We start from the raw sequence: 20154 nt of genomic DNA, 5'->3' as shown, positions 1-20154 counted from the left end.
TACTTTAGCAACAGCAGCTGGAGGCAAGTGCGACGGAGATGGCGGTGCTTCGCAGTGAACGATGGTCACATGAAGGACAAAAGCTTTCGAGAAACGTGTAAGAAAAAAACACCTATTTTTGTTTTGGAAAATGGCATTAAATTCCATTTCAATGACTGTGCTGCTATTGATGGAACACCTACTGCATGATTAATTTTATATCTATTTTCATATTTTCATACATATCTCAATTATGTTCCATGCATTATTACTAGTCACGGCATAAATAGTTCTATGGTGCCACTATCTTTCTCCATAAAACTTCTATTGCTTAAAGTGAAAATAACTACGACTTTATTTTTTTGTCACATTTAATGTATGTTTTTATTTTATTTTTAAATATGGGAGGAACAATTTAACGTTGAGGAAGACTCCAATTCAAATCATCCAAAACTTTCAATATTGATCAAATATATTTTTAATTTTTAAATTTTAATGTAAAATTAAAATTTATTTTTATTTAATTTTAATATATTTGGATTCTAAAATTTTAAAAATAAATAAATAAAATGAATTTAACTTAAAAAATTTTCTTTTACTAATTTTAAATTAATATTTGACCTGAAACATATCAAATAATATAAATATTTAAATATTATCTAAAATATCATTTGAGTTTAAGAATTAAAATAATATTTAAGGCACGTTAAGTATTCCAAATCAAATGATTGATTGTTAATGTGAAACTCAAATTCAAATGTTTGTGTAATTTAATACTTTTATTAAAGTGGTAGAAAAAATCGGCTGAAGACTTCCATTAAAAGAAAAAGGAATGGACATGAGATTTTAATCTTTAACAAAAAATAATTAGAATAAAATGGTGGTGGACATTTCACATCAATAATAAACACCAAGTATAGTTTTATTGTTAGAAGATTCCAGTTTCAGACATGGATTTCAAATGTTTCAGTTTCTGGGATGTACAGTTAACTATTATTTTAACTTATAATTTTGTATAATTTATATTATAATTATATATACATACATATATATATATATATATATATATATATATACTAAATGCGTGGAAATTTTAAATGTAATATTTTTTGTTAAGTGAAATAAAGTAGAAAATATTGTGAAACAAATTTGGTAGAGTGAGGATTTGTTGAACTTAATTTTGAATGTTTTATCCTTAACTCTTAATAATTTAATAATATAGTCACATAGACTATCATATTTTCATTCTTCATTCTTTACTAAAGAATTTGTTGTAAGTTGTTTTGTTTTTCAACCCTTTAGGGTTATTCTAATATTGTGTGTTTTCTTAATTTTATCAATGATTGTTTTTTACAATTATAAATTTGTCTACTAATATTTGTGTAATCCACTTTACATTTGTATTTTTATTTTCAAAATTCCTTCTACATTTGTGATGTCCAATAAGAGTCTTCACCTTAAATGTATAGCTACCTCCTACCTTGCTAGTCAATTAAAAAATCACATTTCTTTTTACACAAAGTCCAATCTCTCTTCTTATCATTCTTCAAAAATTGAACTTCTTTTCCATTTAGAACGTTATGTTCCATTTGTGCATTCTTAAAATCTTTCAACGAACAAAACTTCATCCCCAATTTAAATTTGAAGGTCTTTTTCACATCATCCGCTCTGTACTTTGAAAACTTCTTCTTATTCAAATTAGCATTGTCATCACTATCTACATCCAAAAACAAATCATCAGTATTGTATTCTTCATTTATGTCATAATCTCCAACTTTTTCATTAATGATAAATGACCCTTTAGCAACATTGGTTATTCTTTTCACTATTTTCTTCTTTTTTCAATCTACTCCACTTATCTAATACATGATTAATATTTCTACAATCATGTACCACCCTCTCAATCCATTCCAAACCCATCATCATCATTTGTCATCTTTTCTTCTTCACTGTCATCCACTTTATCTACAACTAACCCTTCTTCTTTCTCAACCATATTGACCTCTTCCTCAACCACATTGGCCTCTTCCTTTGCCATATTAACCTCTTCCTCCATGACCTATATGTGTCCTACCTCTACTTCTTCACCCATGACTTCGTTCATGACACCAATACCAATGAAGTTAATTACTTAAGCCTTACTAGTAACATGTTCCACATATATTTCAACCTTTTTATCATTGGCCTTTGCGTATTTAGCCAAGTATAATGTTTCTCTATCATCACTCAGTATTATGATATTGTTGAGTAGTGTTTGTTTTGATCCCTTCCATCATTGTTTTACATCACCATCATATTTGAACTCTTTAACTATTCCTAATGCTTTGAAGTACAACCACCAATCATGATCGATTCCTTTAATTACATGTATCTCTCCACTAACATATTGCAGTCTCCTGTTGTTTTTGAACTTCCCCATATAATGCAAAACCATATAGAACCCCCTTTGGAAACTAACATTTTAACATCAACACTTAAAATCAAACAACCACAACCCTAAACGCTTATCCCAACATTACATAAACCAAAAAATCTCTATTCCCATGAAAATGAAAAATGAATTTACGGTGTTTCTTTAATTGCTAAATGGCGATTTTGTGTTTCTTCCAATGCTAAATAGCAATTTTTGTGTTTCTTCCAATGTTAAATGATGATTTTGTTGAAGATGAATTGCACACCATATCTCTAATCTCACATCTTAGGTGCTTTAAATTTCAATTTTAGTAAATAACCTAAATTTGAACTTCAATTTTAAATGTTAACAAAGCTAAATTTCGATTTCAATAAATAACCATAAATTTGTACATTTGTATTTACTGCGTGACACACCATTACCTAAGTTATACAAAAATTAATAACATTGGTATTAGAGAAATAAATCCACCAGTTTCTATAAAAAGAGATGAAAATTAATCAAAATTTTAAAGAATGACTGAGATCAAAATAACATGTTGAGGAATAAAAATATATTTAACTTTTTAGTTTTTTTTTATAAAGAACAAGTTAGATTATTAATTAAAAACACTGTTTTGTTTATTTTAAAATACACACATCTATAGTTTTTTTCAAAGTTACGTAAACTCTTTTTTAGCCTTATCTTAAGGGTGCAGGAATATTACTACTCTTTAGACTTTTTGTTCACATCTGAGAAGAAAAATATGTAGCTGGTTTACTTTTTCTAATTATTTTCGTTCTAATTATTTTTGTTCTAATTTTGTTACACCATATAGAGCAAATTTAGGTATTTTTACTCGTTTTCCATTTTCTTTCTCTCATTTGGTAGCTATTTCCATTGTATCAACACAAATGGAAATCACTAAAACAGAGGAAAACATGCATTTTGGGAAAACTTTGAATCCTATAAGTCTTATTTTTATCTTCAATATCACCATGTCTAACCTTTATAGGAAGAAATCAACTTGTTCAATGACATTATCATGCCTCTTTTGTCAATGAAATTCATGCTAATTCTAGCTTATTTCGAGTCTCTTTTGTTATTATATATTCTCAACCTTGGACATTTTATTAACTAAAATAAAATTCCCACTTTAACAATATTTGTTCATCTTTCACTCTTTTAATGGATATTCAAGGTTTTCTCAACATTACTATGCAATAAGTTCTATAAATTCTTTTTATAAGAGTGTTTAATATTATTCTAAATTGCCTTCCTTATATCACACCACTTTTAAATAACTCATAATTTTTTTACTAGCTTTATTGCATGTCTAGTAAAAACTCACATTTATATTTTTTTATTTGCAATTCATTTTTAAAATTTCAAAATTTAATTTAATTATTAAAATACATTTTTTTATTCCTAATAATCAGAATTGTACTTAAAATATAGTTCTTAATATTATTTTTTATTCTCAACGATCATTACTAAAATTTTATTTTTTTATTCTCAGTGAATATAATTATTTGAAAATTTTATTAAAATAATATAACAAACTATCTTTATTCTTAAAAAAATATAATTCCTTAACAAACATTTTCTCAACGTGTGAAAAGTATTATTATATTTTATTTCTCTCCTTTCTTTTTTCAACTAAAAAAGAAATAGGTTATAGTGAAAATTTTACTTATATATTTAATTATATTTCTCAATAATTATATTTAATTATTATTATAAAATAAAATTTATATTTAATTATTTACTTATATATATTACAAATTGAAGTATAAATTTGTAACATAAATGAAGTGAAAATACGTTTTTTTCTTTTAAATTAAATGACTGTATTGTGGAGAAAGAATCTACGTTTATGCAGTGAAGCATGTTATTGATAGACCTACCTCTAGAGAATAGGAGTTTTACCAAATATTTTGGGCTTCTAATGATACCTCCCGAATCACCTAATGCCACATCTTACCTTCCAATTGGTCAATTTGATATCTATATTTTAAGGTGATAATATCTAGATGTTAATTTAGATTATAAATAAAACGTGAGGATTAAATTAGTGTGCAACTATACTAATTAACATTCGTTGGAAATTAAAAAAGAGTTTCTGTACAAGTAGCCTCGTACAATTTATGACAAAACAGTATCTCTGGTGATGATGACAACATAGCTTTCGCATGAAAACAAACATCATTGGTCAATAAACGTCATCATGTCCTATAATCTTTATTACAACCACATGGCTTCATCCAATCACCAAAACCTGTTTGTTTGTATTTGCATTCAATTTAATTATCAATTATCACTTCCTCACAAATCAAATCAAATGCCTTTCACTTTTTTATCCAACCTATATCTGCCGACTTTCAGCATTAGACATTTAACCATACAAAAATATCAAGGCCAAACCAAAAATAAGGTATATATATATATATATATATATATATATATATATATATATATATAATTAAAGTTTATTTCTAAACTTTACAAATATTAATCATCGTTATCTTCTAAAATCTAGAATATCAAGATAATAATATGACAATAAAATATAATTAAATATTATATAATCAGTTATCGATTTAGATTGTTGACCTATAAGTAATTGCTTAATTACTTATTTTGATAAATATATCATGACCATAACAATAAAATTCGTTTAATTTTAATTTGTTTGGTTACAGTTTTCTAAAATCAAATTTACACACCCTAGATGCCTTGAATCTATTAGTTTAGTTGTGTCGATGGATTAACTCCTTATAATTCTAAAAAAGGAGAAAGAAATATTATTTTTAAAATTGAATAAATGAATAAATTTAGGTACAGAACCTAAATATGTTAATACTAATTTTTATTAGAACAAATAGATAAATTCATAAAATAAACAAACAATAAAAAAAAGAAGATATTTTAACTTTTTTGAATAACTTTAAAATCTCCGGAATTTGAACCAGATTAAAATATATTGCAGGTTAGTTTTTCGGTACTTATATTACAAATATACTTTTTGATTAATGGTGACTGTGATGGCCTCTAATCATTGACATTAACTGATGCAGACTGTAGAAAACATTTTATTTAATTCAGATCTGATTTGTTAGCAGGCTAGGGTTAGCAATAGATAGGATGTAGTTGTTGGTTCCTACTGAATACGGTTTATTCGGCTTGTTATTATTATTATTATTTATTAACGACTATATATAGGAAAAATGAATGGAAGGTGATTCTTTGGTGCTTTGGTGGCGTAGTCTAGCAGGTCAGGGGAAACGGAGGAAGAAGAATCTCTTTCTCTATACAACAGTGCCTCTTCCTTCATTCTTTCAAAGAGGTCTCCTGTCTCTCTCTCTCTCCACCCTCTGTATGTCATATCCTGTGTTCTTTTCTTCCTCATGGAACCTCTGCTATTGCAAAATCCCATGATTTATGAATAATTTTGTTGTATATTCGATTCAAAGATGCGATTTTGTTTGATCCCATTGCTGCCTTTTTTCGAATAAATCAATGGGCATGGTCAAAGTTTTTCCTTGATTGCTGTTTGGATTTTTTTTTTATTTGGGGGGTTTTCATTTTTCAAATATTTGGTTTGTCGAATTTGTTTTGTTTGGAATTTTTGAAGAAGTCCAACATGGTTGAGGCAGTCTTGGAATTTAGAGTTTAGGGAAGAATGAAGAAACCGTTTTGAAGTATCGACGTAAAGATGGGGTCTGTTGTATTTCTTTTGTAGAGGTCACATGTACATTGAGACAATCATGGTTGAACTGGTAGGATTATTATGAACAGCTAAAGTCTCCCTCCATGTCTTTCATTGCATACGCAGAACTCGAACTTGAGATAATTAATTAAGCTGCAACTTTCGTACCGGTTGATCCACGAGCTCTGTGGTTGGGGTCTATTGTATTTGTTCTTGTGACTTAGGTAAAGAATAGAATGATACACTATATTGCAGATTATGTGAATGGTTTCTATAGGTTTTATCTTCAAGTTATGTTTTTAGATTGAGAAAAAAATGCCTTTTGGTTTGTTTTTTTAACTGTTGATCATGTTCTTCTACTTTTACTATAATTATATATCAGATTGACCTTTATTCTTGGTTCCTTTTTGTTTACCAGGACTGCATCTCTTATGCATATCTGTCTCTGGATTCTGCCGGTTGGAAAGGAATTTATTTCACTCTGGCCGCTATAACAGAGTCAAACTATTCTCGCACCTCTAGGAGGGTGTGGGGTGACGAAGAGGGAGTGATTTGGCTTTGTGTTTTGCGAAGATCAAAGTCTTCGGATATATGGAGATTGTGCCGTGTTTCAGTGGGCTTGTCGCTTGATTATGGCTAAGGGTGGCTTTTGCGGTTTTGCCAGAAGCTCTTTCTAGCTTGCCACTGAATCTGAGAGCAAATTTAGTCCTTGATTAGGCTTCTGGAAAATTGATGCACGGTATAGATTGTAATTGGTATTTGTTTTTCTGCCTTAGAGAAAGTTGTGTTTAGATGTAGCTGTGAACGTCATTGCAGCAATGTTTAGATTTTCTTGTTTCCATGCTAATGTACACGGCAATAAAACAAAGGTAAGTATAAGATGTATGAATTGCTTGGTATTATTTGTTGATATGATATATATCATGGCCTATGTTGACTTTATGCTTTCCTCTTAAATCAGAAAACAGTTCAACCTTCTACTGAAGTAATGTTGAAGACTTATCAAGATGCTGCCCAAAATCAACGCCGTAAAGATTCATCTAATCCTCCAAGCGCATATTCACCCCTTCTGAAAGAACAAGCAGACCAGCAAATAGATGTGACAGGGATTCATATTAGCAATTGGGATTCAGTTGAGCGCAGTTGTAGGTCAGAGGATATGAGTAGCAAGTTTTCCTTTGAAAATGACAGTCAAGTTAACCAACCTAGGCCTGTTATGAAGAAGAGTCAGTCTCTTCAAAGTGTGCTTGATCAAGGCATAAGGGATGGTGATGAAGATATGGGGCTGTCGTGTGATGATGCCAAAAGCCCAATTGAGTCAAAGATGTCAACTTCCAAAAAGTATCATAATGGAAACCCTGTTGATCAGTATGGAAGTAATCCAAACATTGAGTTTGCTGCCAGTTCAGGTTTTGCAAATGATGCCTCACTTTTTTCAATTGGAGACCCAACACCTTCTGATAAAGACGCCCGTGAAATTTCTGACACTCCTTTATCTGGTGAATATGTTGGTGACATTCCTGACCAGACTTCTGTTCCTGGTAGTGTATCACTACGGAAGTCACATTCTTCACCCAATATCAGAGCTTCCATACTTTCTACTGAAAAAGATGCTTTTAGACGTGCATTGTCAAGATCCTGTGAGGATCTTCATGCTTTAAGCATGAGGCACAAAGAGGAATTCATCAACGACTTTAATGATCAAATTAGGGGAGATCAAGAAAGAGAGAATGACATGGGAAAAACTGAAGATGGACATATGGACAACCTCTTTGATGATGGTTTCGATTCTTATCTGCTTACTGGTTCAGCAAAAGACTGGGTAATGCCATTGACATATGATACAGGTGATTCCAAAACCCTTCAAGGAGATTCCTCAGTTGAATTTCCTAACAAGGATTTCAAGATTAAGCGCATTGAAGATTGGGTTATTGGTCTGCAGCATTGTGGACCACCCGTAGAGGAAACAAATGAAGTGCTGCCTGAAGTTGTTAAGCCTTTAGCTGATGTTAACACAGTAAATGGTGTGACTGCTGCCATTGTAGATCACAAGGCCACTCCAGGAATGGATGCAGCTAAAAGATATATATCTTCTCTGGGGCCTAATGCCACTACCGCTCAGCTGGCTAATCATGGGTTGGTTGTGATCCCCTTTTTGAGCGCATTCGTCAGTTTGAAAGTGCTCAATCTGTCTGGAAATGCTATCGGTTAGTAGTATAATTTCCTTATTCATTATCGATTTCCTTCAAACTGACAGTACTAAATCCAGTTATCTTTGTTCTGAATTCTCCTTTTCAGTGAGGATAACTGCTGGTGCTCTTCCCCGTGGACTTCACGCACTGAATTTGTCTAGAAACAAGATCTCCACTATCGAAGGATTACGCGAACTTACAAGACTTCGTGTCCTAGACCTCAGTTACAACCGTATATTAAGAATTGGACATGGTAAAACAAATTCTGGATTACATCTCAAGTTTCTTATTTATAGAACTTCTTATAGAAATAACATGTTGATGCCATTATCTATTTACATCCAATCTTTTTCTTCATCTGCAAAGGCCTTGCATCCTGCTCATCTCTGAAAGAGTTGTACCTGGCTGGAAACAAGATCAGCGAAGTGGAGGGTCTGCACCGTCTCTTAAAATTAAGCATCCTGGATCTCCGTTTTAACAAGATTTCAACAGCCAAATGTCTGGGCCAACTTGCAGCAAACTATAACTCTTTGCAAGCTATCAACTTGGATGGGAACCCTGCCCAGAAAAATGTTGGAGATGAACAGATGAAGAAATATCTGCAGGGCCTTCTACCCCAACTCGTCTACTACAATCGGCAGCCTATAAAAGTGAGCACTTTGAAGGATGGAGCAGAACGGTCGGTTCGGCTAGGAATGAATTCTCATCAGTTTGATCGCAGCCTTAGGTCGGATCGCAAGACCACAAGGAAGAGTAGCCAAGGTGGTGTTGGCTCACGGAGGTCAGTGGCCACTTCCACTCATGTTCGAAGAAATGTGGATTCACCAAAAGTATCCAGAGGCAAGCAAGCTCTGCCACCATCTAGAACCAAAGTACCAACCCACACTCGCCATCAGTTTGAAGCCTCCACCAAAGTATTGAACGTGACCCCAAAGCTCTCCATGCGCAAGAGTCGCAGCGAGGGAAATTTTGGAGCTCTGTGAGAGGCTGTTAATTACAAAGTTCATTCCTTTACTGCATTGTTTCAGTATGCATCTGTTTGCCTTGGTATGCTGTATTATTGTCATGCTTTCGTTTTGCAGTTTATCGCTTCTGTTTTGGTGCACTAGATATTAATACGTTGATTTGTGGGTTGTAATGCCCAATAAGCTGCTGCTTTCTGTTACAGTATTTCTATTCCATTATGTGTTGTGTTTTGTTCGTTCAGAACATCATTTTCAATTTGTCTAGAGAACAAGTTTGGTGCGATTGCAATAAATTTCCTCTTTGGAAGGATAGTTTGTCACTTCCATGATTTTGTTATGTGGGGTTGATGTGCTCCTTACTGATATTAGGATTAAACAACTGTATCTTAGCTGGATCAGTGTAATTAAACCAAGTTACTAGGCCTTGGCCCCACTTATTTAGTGCAGATTATTTATTTGAATACTTATCTTTGAAACATTTGCATTATTTGTAGTTTTTATTTCTTTGATATATCAACTTAAGTGTTATCCATTTTTTTTCAACCTTCTTTTAAATGAATTTGGTTGGTTAATTAAACTCAACTTGTACTTGGACTGTGTTTTGGTTTAGATTTTTAATTCAATCTAAAACGGGTCACAACAAGAGCAAGTACAACCTATAAAATTATAACTATGTGTGTTGCGCAAATAAGAAAGTTCAAGAAGACCAATAGCAGTTCGTGGTCTTTCAGGCATTTCCTTATGCCACTGTGATTCTGGTTCTGTCCGCTAAATATATTCATACAACAAATGTAAGTCAGATTAAACAAAAAATTGATCAAACTAGGAAATTGGTTTTTTAAACATTCAATCCATATTAACTTATGAAAACCAGATTTAACTCTGATTAAATTGAATTCATATAAATTTTGTATTATTGTTGAAGTGTCTTTACACATACATTATGTGTTGGCTGTCAAAAGAAATGCTTATAAAATGATTGTGAAAACTCTACAAAATTGAATGAAGAAGAATTTCAACAGAGTCTACTCTATGTTACAACACACAAATATTTTTAACCGTTAACCAAAATTGGTAGTAAACTAACTAACTAGGAATGAACATTAGATGTAGTAATTTGGATGAATTTTCTCATGCACCAAGTAGCAATCAAGTTCAACGTGTTTGTTCACTCAAGAAAAACAAGATTAACTATAATATGAAGAGAAAATTTGTTGTGACAAAAGATTACAACTGGACGAGTAATACAAATGCCAAAGTCTTGAAGAAGATATACCAACTAAGGTTCCCAGCTAGCATGTGCTAATGTTCTATACTTTGCTTTAGATAAGGATCTTGAGACAATGTTTTGCTTTATGGATTTCCAAGAAATCAAAGTTGAATCAAGAAAGAAGCAGAAACCAATTACAAATCTTCGTGTATCAGGCATGCTCCCTAGTCCGATGAAAAACTGTTAAGATGAAGCAACAACTGAATAGAAAATTAAAGGTCTCATGGAAGGTTGCCTTTTATATATTGAAGAAAACAATAAACAACTTGCAAATGCAGGGAAGTAGGTGTGCTGAGAAAATGACTAAGCTTGTGGAATGTGAAGGTAATGTCTGGTAGAATTAATAAGATAAACCCATTGCCCAGTGAGCCTACGATAGATAGAAGCAAGGGGAAAAGATAATCCAACAGTTTGAGGGAATAATCCATTGGGGTTGACAACGATTTGGAAGCAAGGGGAAAAGATATTGTGAAATATCATGATTTGAATAATAGTGAGCATGCCAATTATGTGTATGAAAATGGAGTTTTTAAGTGAGAAGAAATTGAGTTCACACCATTTAAAATTTGGAAATGAAAAAAAAATGTTTAATTTATACATACTTATATATATATATATATATATATATTAGTATTTATTATTTTTCTTTAGTCGTATATTGATTTTTTTTTTATTACAGTTTTGTGTAATTTTATACTGTTATATACAGAATTTTAATAATAATAATTTCAATAAAATAAAGATTTAAAGAAGATATAGTTCAAACTTATAGAATTTATTTTAAAAATTCAAATAGTGGATATCATTTTTTTTCTAATATTATATAATTTTACATATTATTTGTGTTCATTTTCCTTGTTTTGTTTTTTTATGTTTCATAAAAATAAAAATATCAATTTAATGAATAGAAGTTGTTCCGGTAGGGTTTGGAGGTCCCTTGCTAAAACACTCCCGGTTGTACTTAAGATTGGATGGACGTTGAAGACTGGACGTACGAACTCTGTTCTAAGCGCTTTAGGTTGAAGACTGAGCGAGCTTTGCTCCAAGCGGACGGACGTTGCTCGTTCTCACTAAGACCGGGCGGGCTTTCCTCCAAGCGGGCGGACGAACTCCCTAGTTGTCCTCGCACTTCAAGTTGTTCGTTCTCCCTCCTCCTTCTCCAAGCCGAATGGGCGAGTACCTGTTAAAGACACTCCAACGCTCAAGTTAGTAAAGTGACTGAATGACTATCACAGCAAGTGATGCATGTGATGTGCATAATGTGTAACGTGGTCCAGAAATCATACCTGGAACTCTTATTTATAATGGTTTTATCGGGCTTTTACCTTTCGCCGGCCTAATGACGACCCAATCACGCCTTAATTTTCATTAGGGGCTTTAATGAACTATTATCGTTTGTAATGGTCGGACCGGTGGATGGTCGGTCGGCCTGGGTGGTTGGCCTGATGGTTGGTCGGTCTGAATGGTCGACTTGGATGATCGGGCTGAATGATTGGTCGGATGGTAGGTCGGCCTAGATGGTTTGCAAGATGGTAGATTGGCCTGGATGATAGGTCGACCTGGATCGTACGGTATAGAAGTACTAAACTTTTCAAAACCATTTTTTATCGTTATTATGTCAGCTTTTTCATGAGTCAAGTGGAATGCGGATATTATATCGCATTCAGTTATTTTAAGAAGGATGTAACTATGAACCTTTTGTCTCATACACGTAAGCTTCATACATTTTGGAGAAATCAATAATAATTACTTTTTACAGTTTTCCCTTATTCTCTACAATAATTTAATTACTCTCCACCACACCATTCTTTCATCCATCTTCCAAACTCAACCAATCTCTATCTCTATCTCCATCTCCATCTCCGTTCCAATCACACACAATCCTAGATAAATCCATGAAAATCAGCAACCAACAATGATAGGACATGATTCGAGAAGGAGAATTAAGGGCGAGTAGTTCGAGTTCGAGTGGTTTTTGACGACGATGCAGAGACAAACAGGGGCGAAGGTTTCGAACCTCAGCAAAGAGGTTGTTGAGTTGTGGATTTGGGCTCACGCAATGGAGAAAGGGACAACATCGACTGCGATGGTGACTCCCGGTCAAGGTTGTGACGATGTGGCTCGGCGAGAGGGTGAAGCGGCGATTGTGGGTTGGGATGGACGTTCTTCCAAGTGATGAATGAGGATGATGAAGGAGGAGGTAACCGTAGTAGCGTCGCCAGTGTGGTTTCTGATGACAATCGACATGTCATCGGTGGCTCCTGTTAATAAAATGCTTTAGGCATATTTTATTTTTAACTTTAATTGAGTCCAAATCTGTTCCTTATTTTTAGGATATAGTTAATTTTTTGTTATGAGTTGGACTAGTGGATTAAAATTAGGATAAAAATGTTAGTGGGTAGTTACTTTTTAAGTTTTAAATATTGGAATAGTTTCTCATTATTTTACAATCAATAATACAAAAGCATTTTAGCTTCAAGCGTGCTACTGCTTTTATTCTAAAAACTAACAATTGGTATCAAGAACTTTTTTCTTGAGGGACTTGTGAGAGAAAAATCGAAAAGCATGGAAGGAGATTCAAATTTTTCAACAATAGCACCATCAGTCTTTGATGGTGAAAATTATCAAATTTGGGTGATACGAATGGAAGCCTACCAAGAAGCTCTAAATTTATGGGAGGCAATTGAAGAGGATTAAGAAATTCCTGTGCTACCTGGCAATCCTACGATGGCTCAAATCAAGAATCACAAGGATGGAAAAACCAAAAAAGCTAAGACGAAGGCGTGCCTCTTTGCTGCAGTCTCACCAACCATTTTCACTCGAATTATGTCTCTAAAGTCAGCCAAAGCCACATGGGATTATCTGAAAGAAGAATATGATGGAGATGATCGAATTAAAGACATGAAGGTGTTGAATCTCATTAGAGACTTTGAATTGTAGAAGATGAAGGAATCTGAAACTATCAAGGAGTACTTTGAAAAACTTCTGAACATAGCAAACAAAGTAAGATTGCTTGGTTATGAATTTAAGGACTCTCGTATTGTTGAAAAAAATTCTAATTACAGTAGCTGAAAGATTTGAAGCTATCATAACCACCTTAGAAAACACTAAGGATTTTTCCAAGATCACCTTGGTAGAGTTGCTGAATTCCTTGCAGGCACAAGAACAACGAAGGGCTATGAGAGAAGAAGGCTTTGTTGAGGAAGCCTTGCCTGCTAAACATGAAGACAATAGGAAAAATAAAAAAGGAACCAACAACCAAATAGAGAAGGTGTTGTCAGAAATGAAAGCAAAGCAGGAAGCTCCAAGGAAAAGTATCCTCCTTGCAAGCATTGCAACAAGATGGGTCATCCTTCATTCAAGTGTTGGAGAAGGCCTGACGCTAAATGCACTACTGTCATATGCAAGAACCAAAATCAGCAGCAGGAAGAAGATGCTCAAATTGCAAATGAAGAGGAGGAAGATCAACTTTTTGTTGCAACCTGTTTTTCAACCAATGCTTCAAGTGAATCTTGGTTAATTGATAGTGGTTGTACTAACCACATGACCTTTAACAAGGCACTCTTTAGAGATATGAAACCAACCGATGTCACCAAAGTCAGAATAGGAAATGGTGATTATATCTCAGTCAAAGGAAAGGAGACAGTTGCAGTTACAAGCTGTGCAGGCACAAAATTTATTCCAGATGTTCTTTTCGTTCCAGAAATTGACCAAAATTTGTGAAGTGTTGGTCAATTGATTAAAAGAGGATTTAAAGTTATTTTTTAAGACAAAAATTGCTTGATTAAAGATGCAGCTGGTCAAGATATGTTCAAGGTGAAAATGAAAGGGAAAAGCTTTGCTCTAAAACCATTGGAGGAGGAGCAAATTGTATTCTCACTCAAGGAAAATGTGATAGAAATCTGGCAAAAAAGACATCCTCATCATATGTTGGGTGCAAAATGTTTCTCTTATTTTGCAGCAATGGCTGCAACATTGGTTTTGATCCTTCTCAATGTGGCTGTGGTTTGCCATGGAGGCAAAAAAATTTCTTTCATCAGGAAGGTCAATAGGACTGAGGACATGCCCCTTCAAAGTGATGTATTTGTTGGCCCATCTAGCTATAGTGTTCCTCAGCAGGTTCATATAATAATAAGTGACCATGTGGAAAGGGCCATGATCGTATCATGGATGATCATGGATGAACTAGGAAACAATTTAGTACGTTATTGGAACGTGGCGTACGAGGAGGACCTTCTTGACTATGAAGACGAAGAAGAGAAGGAGCCTGAAGGTGCTAATAAAATCAACGGTGAAGCTATCAAGAAGGGCTATGTTGGAATTCATAGTTCAGGATTCAAAGATTTTTTACTAAAGCTAGATTGACACTTCATGGACTTTTGCAATTCCTAAAGCAAGGAGGAGTGTTAAGAAAATGCTTTAGGAATATTTTATTTTTAATTTTAATTGAGTCAAAGTTTGTTCCTTACTTTTAGGATTTAGTTAATTTTTTAATTATGGGTTATAGTAGTGGATTAAAATTAGGATAAAAATGTTAGTGGGTAGTTACTTTTTAAGTTTTAAATATTGGAACAGTTTCTCATTATTTTACAATCAATAATACAGAAGCATTTTAGCTTCAAGCGTGCTACTGCTTTTATTCTAAAAACTAACAGCTCCGCTCGGTGTAGGATGGCCGACGATGAGTTATTTACGTATGTGAATGGGGGAAGGAGAGAGAGGCCTCCATGTGGACAAGAAGGCAGAAGGGTTGACTCCTGCCTTAAAAAGATGGTGACGTGACATTCTACATGTAAAAGAAGAAGTGTAGAGCGGTACTCCCTGCACCTCACCTAGAGTTGTCAAAAAGGGTCACCCGGCCTGATCCGGCCCGGCCCATCACGAGTTGGTCACTTAGTGAGCCAACCCAACCCGGCTCATTTATTAGCGAGCCAGAAAAATTCAAACCCGGCCCGACCCACCACGAGTTGGTGGGTAAATGAGTTGGCTCACTAGCTCACTTAATTACAAATTTTTTTAAATAAAAAAAATACAAACTTTCTATCATTCAAATCTAAACAAATTTTACTCCCAATATGAGTGTTTAATTAATTTTGAAAATAAGGAACTTAAATAATTTTTTCAAACAAAAACAAAATAATAAATATTTTTTTATAAAATTAAAATTAAATTTTAATAAAATAAAATTAGGTAGGTGGGTTGGTGGGCCAACCCGACCCACTACGTGTTCAATCCGCATGAGCCGGGTTGAAATCTGACCTGCATAAAAAAAATACAATTTTTTCAAACCTAACCCGGCTCAAACCCGTGGTGGGCCGGGTTGGCCCGCGGGTTGTGACCCATTTTGACAGCTCTACACCTCCCAATTCACAGTTTTGCCTTTCTTCATTTAATAAAATAATAATTTTTACAAATCCTCCACCCTTTTCTTTTCTCATCTCCTCTTTGCGCATTTCATCTCTAAAACCCTACACCCCCTTTCTTTCTCTCTCTACTGGCGCTTCTCCCTTCCTCCCCTCCTCCCTCATTTTTGACCATTTCTTTTTAAGGTTATCAAGTCAGGTATATGGAAAACTACTACTCTGCCGTTAACTTATTGTAGTGTTTTTTCTTTGCGGCATTTTGAAGGCAATTAAAATGTTTTGTTAAAGGTGAGATTTTTTTGGAACAAGTTATGAGGGCGGGGTGCGGGAGAGAGGCAGTGGGTTTGGAGGAGGATAATAGGGCGTTGATGGAGATGCGGATTCAATCCCTGTCGCTGCGGTTGGAGCAGACGGTGTCGACAGAGATCGAGCATATAGGTGGCGCGTAGGGAAGTGCAGTTAAGAGGGTTGTGGTTCGTCTTTGCCGCACATGGAGCTGCGGTTCGTCTTCTCCACACTTGGAGTTGCGGTTCGTCTTCTCCTTCTCCGCATTTGGAGATGCAGTTCGTCTTCTCCTTCTCCGCACTTGGAGCTACGGTCTGTCTTCCACTTGAAGCTACTTCGCACTTGGAGTAACTACGAAGAGTTGGAATTAGGGTTTAGGATTTTTTTATTGCTTTTCTTTTTTTTACTTTGTTATATTTAATTAAATTTTTATTTGATTTTTTTTAAATTTAGAATTTGTATTTTATATATTATATATTATTTAGTATTTTTGATATTTATTTTTAATATTAAATTTGTTTAAAAAATATATGTATGAAATACTATTTTAGTATATTAAATTTAATTTTGTTAACAAGATGAGGTGCATATAGGGATTAAAATACAGAGTTAAGAATTATTTATAGTTGAAAAATTATTATTTTATTAAATGAAGAAGGACAAAACTGTCAATTGAGAGGTGCAGGGTGAGACAGGTGAGGTGTAGGGATAGGTGAGATGTAGAGAGCAACGCTAAAAAGTGAATTTTATTTTATGATATTGTTAATAACTTTTTATAATAATTTTTGTGTAGTTTTCCAAACTTTTATCTTATATCTTCAAAATGTTATAAGTGTTGTTATCGGTGTTTGAAAATTGATTAAAAAATTTACTTGTTGTTTGAACGCTGATTAAAAAATTTATTTAAGCGACATTTGAACGTGGATTAAGATTTTTTTAATAATAATAATAAGATCATAATAATAATAATATTAATAAAATACTAATAATAATAAATAAATAAAATATATAAAATTTAAAAAACCATAAAAACTTTAACCGTCTTTCAGAATTTTTTTAAATTTTTCTTTAGTTTATTTTTTTATTTAATAATCATAATAAATAATGTTACATATTAAAAAGTTACAAAATAAAATTTATTATTTTAAATTAAAATATTATTTATTTAACAAAAATTTAACATATTTTTTTAATTTTTTTGTTTTAAAATTAATTAAATATTTATTATATTAAAAAAATAATTTTTGAGTACGAAATTTAAATAAATAGTTTTTTTAATTTAGTTTTTCAATTTAAAATATTAAATTTTTAATATGTTTTATTATTATTATTATTAGTATGAATAAATAAAAACAAAAAATTAAAAAAAAAACTTTAACCAACATTCGAATGTCGGTTAAGTAAATTTCTTAACTGGCGTTCAAATATCGGTTAAGTAAATTTTTTAACCGACTTTCGAATGTCGGTAAGGATACTTTTGGCATTTAGGAGGTGCAGGATGAAAATGGGAAGGTGTAGGGGGAACTGCTCACAACTTTTTGACAATAGGTCACTTCTCACTATTTTATTGGTTCGTTTGAATTTATTTTTAAAAAATATTTGAAACATACCAATCACGAGTCATCACGTGGGCGTAGTAAAAAAGTTGTCAAAAGAAAGTTGTTAAAAAAACATTTTTCTATTGGTAATTGATTTATATATTTTGTAAAATATATACTTACGAATAACAAATTTTGAAATAGAGAATAAAACTAAAATCATGTTATAATTTAGAAATAAAAAACATAGTTATATATAATTCAAAACATAATTATATATAATTATAACTTAAACAATAAGTTTTCTAAAATAAAAGAGAATTTAAAACTACATAAAAATAGACTTACATTACAAAATACATATACTATTATGCAACTATTCTTCCATAAACCATCACTTCAATTGTGTTCCACTAGTACTTGCACCCTCACTTGTTTATACATTGCATGTGTTCATAGCATAAAAAACATAACCAACAACAAGAATATAATAAGCTAGTGAAATTTTAATAAGTTAACATAATAATATTAATCAATATTAATATAACATTATTATAGACTCAATTTTCATAATAACATATATTAAGCCAAATACCTATGAAGTCTCTTGCCTATCAGTAATCATATAGAGTAGTAGTATGATAATTGACCTTAGCTCATTTAATATAAAATCTTTCACAACAAGGTTAATTTCTCTCGTTGCACCTGCTATTTATAGAATTGAGGCAAATAAGGAATAACCCAAGCGTCATGCCTCATCAACCGTCAAATTGCCTCACATCCAACATCCCATTTGAATCACGTTCATTTCAAACCACAACACCCACTACCCTATATCTCGTACCATTAACCCATAGACTTTTAGGCTCTTCATCAACATAACACAATTCGAGCTTAAGAGAACAATATATCATACGAAACCAAGACAATAAAGAAATTTTTTTTTTCGAAACAAAACTTTACCTACCCATTCTAAATTGGGGGCTAGTGAACTATCCAGATCATCTAAACTCGAAGTATTCAACCCCTTAACCAAAGTCGTAAAATTCAAATCGTAACAAACATAAAACAATTCATCCCAATTGTCAACACTCATCCAAAACTAAACTAGCTTATGATATGTAGGCAATCAAATCATGGACAAATCATAATTATCACTAAGTAAACAACACTAAAAATAATTAACATATACTTGGAGTGTTTCTTGAAGCACATTTGACCAATATTCAAGGAAAAAGTTATGAGAAATCAAGTAAATGACAAACTTAATGAACTTAGAGTAAATGAGACTGTAGATTTTGGTATGAGTTTCCTTCATATTCTAAGTTTTTAATATACAAGGTTTGGCCACTTCTTATATTTGAAACTAGAGTACATTGAATCAACAAAGATACATTGAACTAGTGTGTTTCTTAAACCTTCTTCAAGTGTAGATGCAATTGAGAGTCTTCTCACTTAAAAAATGTTCTAAAAGGTTCTTTAAGGCCCAAAGCAAGCTCAAAACCATTTTAGACCGCATCTCACTTAAGTGGTAAATCGCAAAGACTCAAAACTAGTATGTTGTCACATTCTGGCAGAAATAATCGATTATGGAACATGATAATCGATTATTGTCATGAGTGCAACATAAAGAAGGCCAAAGTTGACTCAAATAATTGATTCTTGGATTTTTAATCAATTATGGTACTGATTTAATCGATTAAATCAGTACCTGAAAAACAAAATTAGCCAAAATACAAGCCTAAATGAAATGTAAACTTAGCCCAAATACAAGGCCTAAAGAAAATAATTATTTACACATTGTTGAGAAGTAGACTTTAAGCCTAACTCAATCTCATAAAATTAGCTTCTAAGGTGAGGTTTGCACCAACTTATATATTATAAACTGACCTTATCTCTAGTCGATGTGAGACTTCCAACATACTCCCTTCACGCCAAGATATAAACATCATCTCAAGCGTGAGACTAGACATTAATAGGTTGTCTGATAGCGGCGGATGGAATAATATGCCCAACAAACAAGAGTAGCGTCCTTCTTCTTCTTCTTCCATTGTCCTAGCTTTGGTTCAAGTTGTAGCTTTCTAGATGGATTTCCATTAAGCTCCTTGGATAGACAATAGTAAAAACCACGAGTTTTTGAAACCAAAGAAATAACTCTACTGTAATTAACAAATAGTACAAATTAATCTTAATCAATTATACAAAATACTCTTAACCCCTGACAAAAAAACAAAACAATAAAGCTTGCAAAAAAAGATAACAAGGAAGATAAAAAACTAAATACATTGTTATAATGTGAGGTGAATATCTTCCAACTGAGACCTCGTATCAATGATTCAAATCAATTGATTAGAATGGAGAAAATGATGTCCCAAATCCACGGTCAAATTTTCAGTCCTATCCAATGATAAATGAATTTACAATTATTTTACCGTCACAACTCCAAAAAAAACGTAAATAG

General features: G+C 32.7%; 1 protein-coding gene across 3 annotated transcripts; it reads left to right on the top strand.

The window, feature by feature from the left end:
• The first annotated feature begins 5518 nt into the window (after positions 1 to 5518).
• On the top strand, positions 5519 to 9574 carry LOC108340487 (uncharacterized). Of its 3 annotated transcripts, none has more exons than XM_017577905.2 (5): positions 5519 to 5717; positions 6499 to 6949; positions 7042 to 8287; positions 8379 to 8525; positions 8639 to 9574. In XM_017577905.2, exons 2-5 carry the CDS (start codon positions 6899 to 6901, stop codon positions 9253 to 9255), a joined length of 2061 nt encoding a protein of 686 aa, XP_017433394.1. In that variant the 5' UTR covers positions 5519 to 5717; positions 6499 to 6898; the 3' UTR covers positions 9256 to 9574. The 3 variants fall into 3 exon arrangements, with proteins under 3 accessions (XP_017433394.1, XP_017433395.1, XP_017433396.1); XM_017577906.2 differs by having other exon boundaries at positions 5519 to 5747; XM_017577907.2 differs by lacking the exon at positions 5519 to 5717 and adding an exon at positions 5811 to 6304.
• The last annotated feature ends 10580 nt before the right edge of the window (positions 9575 to 20154 follow it).

This window comes from Vigna angularis, chromosome 5, assembly GCF_016808095.1.
Source record: "Vigna angularis cultivar LongXiaoDou No.4 chromosome 5, ASM1680809v1, whole genome shotgun sequence".
Taxonomy (NCBI): Eukaryota; Viridiplantae; Streptophyta; class Magnoliopsida; order Fabales; family Fabaceae; genus Vigna; species Vigna angularis.
This window is presented reverse-complemented; position numbering and strand designations above follow the sequence as displayed.